Below are 11,870 nucleotides of genomic sequence, written 5' to 3'. Positions count from 1 at the left end.
TGTTATCCAGTGTAATGGCTTCTAAGGCTCTGTGCAGACCCTCAGCAGCAGTTTTAGCGTTCACGATATGTGTGGAAACTGTAAACGGGTATGTCATATCCTTAATTGCCGTGGACTTGATGCTAAAGGGTCTCAACCTGCAGGAACTTATGGTGGATCTGAGAGTTTGATGCAAAGGGGACGTATTACATGAACTGGAGTGGAACCAAATAGCTAAAATTATGCTTTATTTTAATATTTGTAAACTTAAATTATATTAGTTAATGTAATTGGTTCATGTAATCAGTACTAATTTATCTATAAATGAAATTATAACTTAATTTGGGACATTCGTTAACGATTAAAACTTAAAAAAATACATCAATATCTCGCTCGAGGAGTATGTGTAATTTTCATTACCCAAAGAGAGATATAAAAAATATTTAAGATTGTGTAATCATCTTCATAAGTAAAAATTAGTTTTTTTCCATCTTCGCCATTCCTCTCGATCTTGCAATGCAACATCATCATTTATCTCATCCTTAAGTCCATATGGACCAACAAGCTGAACCAAAGCTATGAATTCTCCAACTTATTTTTTTATATCATGAATCTGGGAAAACAACCAAGTCGCATTGCGGTTGTTGGGGTTACCGATATCATTGCATAAGTTATGAAAGATTCTATGTGTTAGAGCACAGCTCGGTCGAACTCGCAAGCGTTGCTATTTCAAGCTTGTTTGTAAAGAATGGGTATAGGGTAAACACTATCAGCTAATTTCATTCTCTGTCCCTTCCTATGGTGTTGATGTGATAGTGTGACTGCATGTGGAGGATGACTTTTAATTAAGTCTTAATGAGTTCTATAGTTTCAATTTAAGATTGAAGTGGGGTGTAGAAGTAAACACTCTTGATGGAACTCACCTATCTGAATGAGGAAGTGGGTCGCTTCCAATGAGAACGGAGCCGATTCTCTAAAGCATTTTGAGAAACAGGATATGTCCAGGGACATAATGGACAAAACGGCACAGACTTAGCAACACTTGGAAGATATCATGCATGGATGTTATTAGAATTACACCAAACGCTAGCAATTCAAGACATAGTTCACTGTCTAGCTAGTAGTTCCGGTAACTTCTCTCTAAGCAAGGTTCAAGACCTCATGGACACCTTTTCCTAAATGGTATTTTCCGTACTCTGATTTTTCGTTTTTTACCGAGAATTCATTCATGTGGGGGATTGTTGGAGAAAATGAGTTATTTAATAAATGATTTTTTGGTCTTGGTGTGGTTTGATCTCATGACCTAAGGGTCTAAGGATACTCACTCATTTTTGAGTGAATGAAATGGAACCTTTAGTCCCACATTGTGGAAAACTAAAGAGGTGCTCCACTATATTACCATGTTCTCATGGATATGTTGTAAAACAATGTGGGTGGATCGGGTGATGCCCATGCGCGTGTAACAAGCACCAAGTCCGCGTCTGCTTGAAATTATTTTTTGCAAGTTTTTAACTTGATAAATAATTTATTTAAGAGTTTTATTTATGGAAAAATTCCTTTTTCTTGTGGTTAATTGTTTTACAAGAAACAAAACTCGTTTTATAAGAAAAAACCTAAACCTAAGTTAATTTTCCTATAAATACAACTCGAAAATCTCTTTTCAAAACACACAAGCAGCGACCATCTCTAGGTCTACTTTTCTTCATCTTCTTGCTATTATTTTCGACCCATGCCCATGTGCGTGTACCAAGCACCAAGTCCGTGTCTGCTTGAAATTATTTTTTTGCAAGTTTTTAACTTGATAAATAATTTATTTAAGAGTTTTATTTATGGAAAAATTCCTTTTTCTTGTGGTTAATTGTTTTACAAGAAGCAAAACTCTTTTTATAAGAAAAAACCTAAACCTAACTTGATTTGCAAGTTAATTTTCCTATAAATACAACTCGAAAATCTCTTTTCAAAACACACAAGCAGCGACCATCTCTAGGTCTACTTTTCTTCATCTTCTTGCTATTATTTTCGTGCGGCGTTTTACTTCCATCCCCGTTGCTGAGTTTAAAAGTGGGTAACTTGTATTGTGCTAATACAAGTTATATCGGGCAATCTTATCCTGGACACATCTTCGCACGTTAGGGTTTAGCATTACTTTAGAGTATACCAGCGAACTAATGTGTTAAGGACAGCTTGTTGAACCTGTGATTCTGCCCTCATCAATTTGTTCGTGGTAGAGTTGTTTGATACGGTTCTTTATATTTATTGTTTGATACATCTGACGTTTCTTCTATTGTTGCAAGACTCCAACAGTTCTACGGTGGCACCATTGATTTTTCCAAATTGTTACTAGCAAATTTTCTATTGGGTTCAAGTAAAAAACAGATTGATATTGTTACTGATCTGGTAACAAATTTCACCTCAGTTTCGCGCTAACTAGCTCATACATATTCATCTATATTTTGTCACTCCACCATAGCTGAAGTTGCATAAACAGTAATTAAAGCATGAACTGAATCATTTTCCACATGATGTGGCTTTATGTTTCCTCTGCGAAGCAATCTTCTTGTTTGTTTCTCTGGCGACATTGCCACATCCGCACCTTTAAACTTTGCTAAGCAAGCAAGCTCCTTTACTGACTCTGCAATGTTTTCTGTACATTCAATAGTCTCAAGTAGTAGAGAAATGACCGAGGCTGCTGGCATGACATCCTCCAAGATGTTAGTGTTTTCCAATGTAATGGTTTCTAAGGCAGTGTGCAGATCATCAGCAGCATTTCTTGCGCTCATGATATGTGTGGAAACTATAAATGGGTATGTCATTTTCTTAACTGCCGTGGAAATCTCCTGCAAAGCTTTGCCTGATTCAAGACATATTTCCATGCATGACAGTGTAATTATCTTCTTGAACTCTGATGGTTCCTGCACACGGGTATCACAAATCTGTTAAGGAGATATACAAGGGTTGTAAATTTGGACTTGAACCTAAGTAAGGTTATAAATGAATGCCGGTCTACCCTCGGGAATTATACATTGCCTTACAGCAAATATATGACAAGGGTCCTCGAAAATTTGAAATGATGCAAGTAGTAGGCAGTAGACTCATATACACCAAAGAACCAACTATATTAACAGTACAAATCAAGATATGATTGTGAGAAATAGACATTTGCCAGAACATACTTTTATTTCAGAGGTGATGCCGTTGCTTATTGCTTCCAACCTGTATGCACATTGCCTAGTCATTGCGCCTACTTTTAAATACTGTTTCCATGGGTGGCGAAATCTGAATTTTCCATGAGGTGGCTCCCATCTAGCAAAATTTGCCTACAGAACAAAATACATCAAAAAAATTTGTTCAGAACCCAAGGTTCATTTCAGAATGTAGATATTGATTAGTGAATCGAGCAAATATCCATTTAAAAAAAATGAATATATTCGATTCTGGTAATGTTGACAAACAAAACAAAGTTCTCAATAAGAAACAAACAAAGCAACAGAGGGAATCTGAATCTGAATGCACTTTACAAAATTCATATTTAACTATGAGGTTATATTTTTGGTACAGTTTTCACATGGAAAATATTATAGTTATTTAGATTTTCGTCCATTATTAGGTGTCCGGTACGTGTAATCCATTAGATTTATTGCAGATTACGTGGTCAAACCATTTGAAAGGATGGGGATATCAAAGTTTGTTATACTTGAATGGTAAAAAAAAATGTATCCAGAGATGCACACTTAAAGAGATATTCCTCACCATTGCTTCTTCAGCTGTCTTAGAATTCAAAACACTTCTGTATCCATGAAGCCATGACATATCTGTTTCCTCCTTTGTTCCGAAATATAGTTCTCCAAATCCTGTAGAATCGTTATTGCTGATAATTAAGATAAACGAATGAACAAACTAATAAATGCATTTGTTAGCTAGTTATCAAGATAATCAACAAACCTTTTAAGAAATCAGCTTGCTTTTCTATGTTGCGAGCAATCAGTTTGTGAAAGTCAGCACCAGCCCATACAGGGAACAGAAAGATGGACATGATCACACACGTTAAACAACCCAAAAGAATAGTTAAGACCCTTTGGTGAGCGAGTTTTAAGATCTCAGCTTCTTGATAGCCAGATACTGATACTAAACAAAATGTTAGTATAAATATCAGTACCCCGTAATCATATCGTGCTTTGACCCCCGGAAAGAAACGGGCAAATGATGCTACAGCCGCTGCCAAAAACAAAAAATAGAAATCAATAAGTGAAAGAAAAAGATTATAACATACAAATTCATGAAAGCATTGGCCACACAATGACCAAAGTTTGTTTTGCTTTTTCAGGTGACTACACCTAGTAGGAAGACAAAGAACCAACGAACTGCAGGCTCCCCTTTATCTCCAGCTAGAGTTGCCAAGTGATGAACCCCAAATCCTAAGGCACCAGCAAAAAATGTTGCTAATGCTCGATTAAATCCTTTACCCAACGTAGCCCCTGAAAAAATATACATTATTGTTTTTAATTATCAAGCCAATACACTGAAACAATCATTTGCTGTTTCTCAAAACGATATTATGCTATACAGAGTTCTGTTAGACTTACCAACACTATATTCAAAGACGACTACCACTGTTATGATAGCCCACATTGTAGAGGAGCCAAAACCTCCATAGATGGGTCTAATGTAGTATAGGAGAGAAACCAGTGAGAGTGTTAATCCCACCTTGATAGAATGAACAATTCTTCTCGGGTCATCCTTTCCTAGCTTCTCTACCTTGTGTGCAAATTCAACTATACTGTCTATCAATCTCTCAGTTAATGCCTTAAGCCACCACCACCTGCGTCTCAAAAACCCACCACTCTTGCTGACAGCTGTTTCATCAATATCCATTGATTAACAAGAGTATGGCTAACGCTCTGTACAAAATAGATAGATTAATGCTCGATAGGTAGAGCGACTAGAGTTGAAAGGGATGAGAGGAATGCGAATATGGGTGATAAGAGATCTGAGAGTCATGAATTTATAGGAAGGAAATATATAAAAGTATTACTAAACAATGTTGTATTTGACACATGGTAATCTCAAAACCTTAATTTTTATAACCAAAACATATGTACCTTGTTTTAAAACGCGTGATAGTCCTGCAAATTCCCAAGATCGGTGCTCAATAGAATCGCTACAAAGTCCAAAAATGAGATTTGTCAGATTCGACAACGGCTGCAAACGAACCCATCAAGAATGAACACAACTGAGGTAGAGTGTGCAAAATATTTTACAAAAATTTATTGCAGATTGATGGAAATAGTAAGATGTAGAAATTTATTGCTTTGGGTAATCAACTGACCTACTACAAAAATTTATTGCAGATTGATCGAAATAGTAAGATGTAGAAATTATATCTAAAAGAAAACTAATCCTTAAAAGTCCTTTGTGGTGGAATTTCCTGGGCATATTTTCGAAACACGGCTGTCAGATGGATGTAACTTCCACTTGAGCAGTTGTCAAACACGCGCAATTTTAGAATGCTTGATTGTAACTTGCAAAATTTTCCAAAAGAAGGTAGTTACAAAATGCATACAACTTTTACCTAGTCTAGCTTTTAAAGTCCTTCTGCATCAGTGGTACATCTCTCTTGGCCATCCACTATAATGGCTACACATACCCCATAACCCTCAATCAAACGGCCACCAACAGAAAACCCACTGACCAGTGCGAACAACAAAGATCAAATGATGCACCCAAAAATTATTCATAACAACCAAAAGCATGTAATTATGAGTAATTAGCGCTACTATTCAGAGGGATGTAATTTGAAGTCGAAGCACTCCCAATTTAACACATACAAAACAAATTTCAAGGTAGCTAGGCCATCTTGTTTCGCCATCAACTACAGATCACATGTATATCTCATCCTAATTCAGTTTTCCAAGAATTTTTTCTCCGATTGAACCAAACAAATGCATGTTATTCAGAACAATTAAAAGTGTGGCGCCCTAAACAAATGATCGTCATTGACAGTGGTATTGATGAATGAATTCAACTGGCTTCCCCTTCTTCCATGTCGGCCACTCTACTAATTCAAGAAATCTCTTGTTGAACTGCTAATGGAGGTTGATCGCCTCGGCGCCTCACCTCTTCTCCTGGTTCATTTTTTTCTGTTCATGGGCGCCTCTCCCCATGTTCACGTTTCTAAAAAGTGTGGCGCCGAGGGGGCAACACCTGTTCTGGCTGGACCTTGGCTTAAGGTCCTCAAAATGCGCACCGTCGTACCATTTAAGAGTTTAACTGTTTAACTTTTTTTTCTTTTTTTTTTTTAAGGAAAATCTCAGGCCTAGACAAGCACCTAAGACGAATTCATTGCATTAGAGTTGTCGTTGGCAAGGAATGAAACACTCATCCTGCCATCATTGTTTTTACAAAATTTAGCTAAACTAAAAGCATCCGTATTTTGAGTACTATCGATGATATTGAGATTCAAAAGGACAAAAGATATTGGATGAAAACCAATATTTCCACAATCTTCATGACTGTTGATTCTTTCATGGTAGCTAAGATGGAATCTTCCTTGCACAACTTCATGGTATAGAAATTTGAAGCGAGATAAAACCTCCAGAGATTCAACAGATATATCTATGTTTGTATGCTGCAGTTCTTTGGCCCACTGAAAAGCTAGGTCTCCCCCTCCTATTGCTCCCCGAGTCCATCTTATCCTGGATATCCCCTGGTTCCAATTGTATGTCCTGCAAAATCTGTCATAGTTAGTGCATTGTAAAAGAGAAGATTTCCAGGGTCTTGTAGAGTACATATCTTTACGGTGTACCCATATTCTGAAGAGATATTCAGATTATAAGGGGTAATATCATGACTCATAGTTGAGGCAGTTTCCTCAGGTAAAAGTGTAAAGTTATTCATGATGTGTTCCTTCATATGATGTATTCTGTGATGATTGCACAGATGTTGCTTAATGCGCATTGAAGTAACTCCCGCATTGGGATGTATTTTTCTGAGAATCAAGTCACATCTTGCTTTCTAAATATACCAGCAGCTAGTGGCATAGATGTTACTTTCATTGCTGGGAATTCCAGTTTGGAACCAGGAATTTAGCCAGTCCATGAAAATAGTGTTATTATCAAACTGAGTGTTATGAGCACCAAGAATTTCCTGCCAAACTTGAGTAGCAGCAGGACATTTTAAGAACATATGTGTCATGGTTTCTTCTTCCCCACTATTGCAAACAGTGCATCCTGGGTTGATGTAGTGTAATATGCTAGCTGTTTTTGCATTTGTGGGGAGAATTCCATGAGCACATTTCCAGCTGAATGTGCTCACAAAAGACCATGTGGTGTGACTGGCATGGTTGGCATGCCTTGGCGCGGAGGTGCGGCTGGCATGGCATGCCATTGGCGCAGTGGTGCGGATGGCATGGTTGGCGCGGAGGTGCGGCTGGCACGACATGCCATTGGCGCAGTGGTGCGGCTGGAATGGTTGGCATGCCTTGGCGCGGTGGTGCGGCTGGCATGGTTGGCATGCTTTTGCGCGGAGATGTGGCTGGCATGGTATGCCATTGGCACAGTGGTGTGGATAGCATAGTTGGCATGCCTTGGCGCGGTGATGTGGTTGGCATGGTCTGCCATTGGCATAGTGGTCCGGCTGGCATGGTTGGCATGCCTTGGCGCGGTAGCATGAGAATTAGGGTTTGGCATAGATGATGTCAGTCAGTGTTAAGGGTTCTGCCGTGGAACATGACCCATGTAAAAAAAAAGGGTACCCCGATAATTCTTACGTAGGCATGCTGATTGATTCAATAAATGTGCTAATGGTCATAGTGACGTCATGTCAGATGTACAGTTTTATGATTTTGACCCTAAGCTAAAAACCACCATCAACAGTAAGATAAAAAGTAGTCACAAACATCTTCGTCTCATCGTTTGTGATTCCACAATATCTTGTTTCGCTACCATACGATTATGATTATTATGAGGTGATTGATATTACTAGATTGTTCTTCGGGAATATAAGTTCGGTGTATCAATTGGTTCATGTTCACCTTGATTTATCAAAAGACGGAACAAAAACTCGTAGGTATTTTTGTGGGAGACAAATTTATCTATTCAATAGAATTTTCTGTGTGGGACAGATTTGTTTATCAAGTCTTCGACTTTGGGTCGTAGAAACTCTTAGTTGTGGATGAGATCATCTAATAGAATCAAGTACGTAGAGTCCTGCTGGAAGGAACACGACTATACCTTAATAAGGGTGAGATTGGTTAGGGCTCAACTACATTCCAGTCTGAAGTTAGCTTGTAGTAGGCTAGAGGCTGTAGCGGATTAATACAATGTGATGTTCAAATATGGACTAGGTTCCGGGGTTTTCTGCATTTGCGGTTTCCTCGTTAACAAAATTTATGGTGTCTGTGTTATTTCTTTTCCGCATTATATTTGTTTTTATAATTAAAATATCAGAGGTTATGCGTAGTTCAATCAATCAGATAATCCAACCTTTGGTTGTTGATATAAATTGATTGACACTTGGACATTGGTCTTTGGTACCGTTCAAGTTGTTTCTCATAATAATCATGCTCACGGATTTCTATCTGTTTTGATTTGTTGATTACATTGAGAAACAGAGATATAACTCTTGTATGTATTTTCCTTGATTTAGTCTGTCTGTCTAGTTGATTATCTTGGAACTATATTGGAGTTAGTCCATACAGATTGCCTTAGCGAAATATTGGGTGTGATTGTTAGACCCCCCCTCATATTTATTTGCCGAAAAGAATCTAGATATCATAGGTCCCAGATATAGAAAGGAATCCTTCCTAAGTACTAGTTGCCCGTATAGAAAAACGCATGATCGGGCCTGGAAATTTTGAAGTCACACCTCAAATATTCAGTCTTGGTCCTACTAAGTCTGAATCCCTTCGATTTTAGAATTTGCCACACTCTAGTTTCTCCACCAGCACTGTAGCTAAAACATCTTTCTTAAAGTAAAATTTCCAAATACAGTTATGACTTCCTAAATGCAATGAGCAAATAATAAACATCTCCAACCTATAAATTATAAATCTTTTTCTTTGCATATGTGTCATTTAATAATTGATTACGATTATTTTTATTTTTTTTGTTGCATTAATTTTATTTTATAAATGATAAGTTGGATGGGATAACATCCGCTATATAACTGTCACTTTTTAGGGGTATACCTAGAGATGTTTTCAGGAAAAAAAATGACACGTCGACCCCACATTAATGGGTTGGAGTTGATTCTTAAAAGTGTATATGCTTCTGCCTCAACACTTTTTTTGTTTAAAACACAACAGTTGGAGAAGTTCTTATTCTTTTCTGCCTATAAATAACTGTGAATTCCAAAAAAGATATATACATGGTCAGTTCCAAATCTTTTTGATTTGGATAAAAGTCTTTCTGACTTTGGCGTTAAAGCCTTTTTTTTTGTTTTTTTTTTCTTTTTGCAAGTCTCCCCTTTTATTTACGTTTATCCTCATTCAATACAAGCCTATTAAGCGCACCAATTTAGAGAATATCCATCTAATATTTTCTCACTGACAAGAACCAATTAACTCCTGCATATTTCGCCATCTCATTAATCACCAAATAGTTTATAATTTTGTGAAATATTAGACCATTTTCCATGACCAACATAAACTAACGTAAGAACCGGAATTCACAAATATTCTTATAAGCATCCTTCCGAAAACGACTCTACCAAGCAACAGGTCGCTAAGATCCAAACAACGTGCCAATACAGAACCACATGTGATCGCGATGGGGGGATTGGTTAATCAGAAATACAAAATCCTCAAATAACCACATCATGCTAAAACAATGACTAATGTCTACACATTGATACCTTTTTTCCCCAATTAAACGTCTACTTTTTTATACTTCATCAAGTGAGATGTATGAATACAAGAGCATTTAAGATAAAATCCAAGAGTTAAAAACGAAACACGTAGATAAAATCTAAGAGTGGAAATGAATTGAACTATTATAATGGTTTTAAATGAAACACTATAAGGTATTTAAGATAAGTTTTAAAAGATTTAAAAACGAACTGAACAATTCAAGTGGTTTTAAACAACACACTACAAACTATAACAATCAAATTTTTTTTTTGTGTGTACATCAATTTTATCGATCAACAACATGTATCCATTATGACTTTTTACACTAATTATATCCAATATTTTAATTGTGGTGGTTAGAAAACTAGCCTCCTCTAAACTACTACTAACACCACACTCCTCTACCTTGGTTGTGATATTTTTGTTCATGTTTAATGCATAGTTCCAATTTATTAAAAATGTGGCGATTTCAGTTTCCACAGAAATATGTTTTGTGGATTGAAAGGTATATCTTATACAAAGAGTCGAGGAAGAAACTTTGGATTTAAATACTATGATTTAAAAACCATAATTAAACAAAAGTTATGGGAAGGTGAGAGATAAAATTTTGTATACTAAAACCATATTGAATAAATGATGCATGGATTTGCTTCACACACTTATCATAATCTTGTATCTATATATCACTCTTTCACATTTTTCAACACATGGGTATATATTTTTATTATTAAAATTGAAAGAATATTAAAAAAAATAATAAATAAGGGTCCTGTTAACCTATATACCAGGATATAGGTTAAGGAACACTAAAAAATTATATTGTTGCATTGGGTTTACAAATTTTCTTGATTATCTAATTTCTTTTGGAAATTTCTTTTTGTTATTTCCGAGATGAGTAATTTCCTATTCTAACCTTACAATTTAAAACTCATTACCTAGGTATTAAGTTTTAATATCTCTCCAAATCCTAGCCTTTCGTATTTTGAAGATCCAGATTTTTTTTTTATTTGTGGAAAGATCTCTCTAAATATTACTCCACAACATCAGGATATCATCTCCTCCAGAATCATATGTCTGGTTTCAAATAATCAAGCAACAATAATCATATTACACTGGCGAAAGAGATAATTTTCCATCACTTTTTTCGGATCCATAACCGGAGATTGTAACCATCACTAGAGATGAAAATGAAACCACTAGCGCCATGTTTTTATAAAAACATACAGAGCTTCCAATGAGGAAAAATGCCATCTCTAATAAATTTAGAAAAAAAAGGGTATCAAGATGATATAAACCCTAGTTGGGATTGTTATTCTTTCTCAATTCCAAAATCAATTTAGGTTATACAAACCAAAATCAAAATACAAAAATAATTCTCCATATCAATAATCAGTTTGAAATAACGTCTTGATATGAAATTGGTTACTGATTACGATTACATATTAAAAAATTCTTAGTAATCGTTAATTAATTTAGAGTTTAGATTGGATTGATCTTGATTTTCTACTGGCACATAACATCTAAAGAGAAGGAAAATAAGAAGAAGGGGAAGAGACTATGTCTGCATGCTAGCTAAGAGAGAGAATCAACGGAAATTTATAAAGGGGATTAAATAGCTTTTACCGAGGTAAAGTTAGTGGGAGAAAGATACGTGTCTTCTTTCATTTAATGTTTTCAAGGGTAAAAGTGGAAATATACCTCCTAAAAATAATAAAATCAGATTATTATAAAGATTTAGATAAACAAGGAAATTTGTAAAACCTATGTAAAAAAATCCTAAAATTTAGACAAATATTCAATGCTTAACCTATATACGGGTATATAAGTTAAGAAATCCCAATAAATAAATATATTTTTAACCTGAATCTATACAAGAATTCTCAATGGGATGTGCAAACGAATTTCTCATAATCATAAGAAGATAGATAGTGCTACTTTCTGATGTCCATACGATATTATCATTGTATGCAATTGAATAAGGTAAACTTGTTTTCAAATCCTCTACCAGTATTTGTTCAATTTGTTAAAGTAAATCTTGGCTAGAAGC

At 35.8% G+C, this 11,870-nt stretch overlaps 1 protein-coding gene across 1 annotated transcript; it reads right to left on the bottom strand.

Moving 5' to 3' along the window:
• Positions 1 to 2,386: 2,386 nt before the first annotated feature.
• LOC113320851 (aluminum-activated malate transporter 2-like) lies at positions 2,387 to 4,885 on the bottom strand. The gene is made up of 6 exons (XM_026568747.1): positions 4,563 to 4,885; positions 4,314 to 4,454; positions 3,922 to 4,194; positions 3,730 to 3,830; positions 3,153 to 3,296; positions 2,387 to 2,891 (listed from the first exon to the last, which is right to left on the bottom strand). The coding sequence occupies exons 1-6, from the start codon at positions 4,849 to 4,851 to the stop codon at positions 2,436 to 2,438; spliced, it is 1,404 nt and encodes a 467-aa protein (XP_026424532.1). The 5' UTR covers positions 4,852 to 4,885; the 3' UTR covers positions 2,387 to 2,435.
• Between the last annotated feature and the right edge of the window lie 6,985 nt (positions 4,886 to 11,870).

Source organism: Papaver somniferum, chromosome 11 (genome assembly GCF_003573695.1).
Source record: "Papaver somniferum cultivar HN1 chromosome 11, ASM357369v1, whole genome shotgun sequence".
Classification (NCBI taxonomy): domain Eukaryota; kingdom Viridiplantae; phylum Streptophyta; class Magnoliopsida; order Ranunculales; family Papaveraceae; genus Papaver; species Papaver somniferum.
The sequence above is the reverse complement of the archived record's forward strand: the minus strand, read 5'-3'. Positions and strand labels throughout refer to the sequence as shown.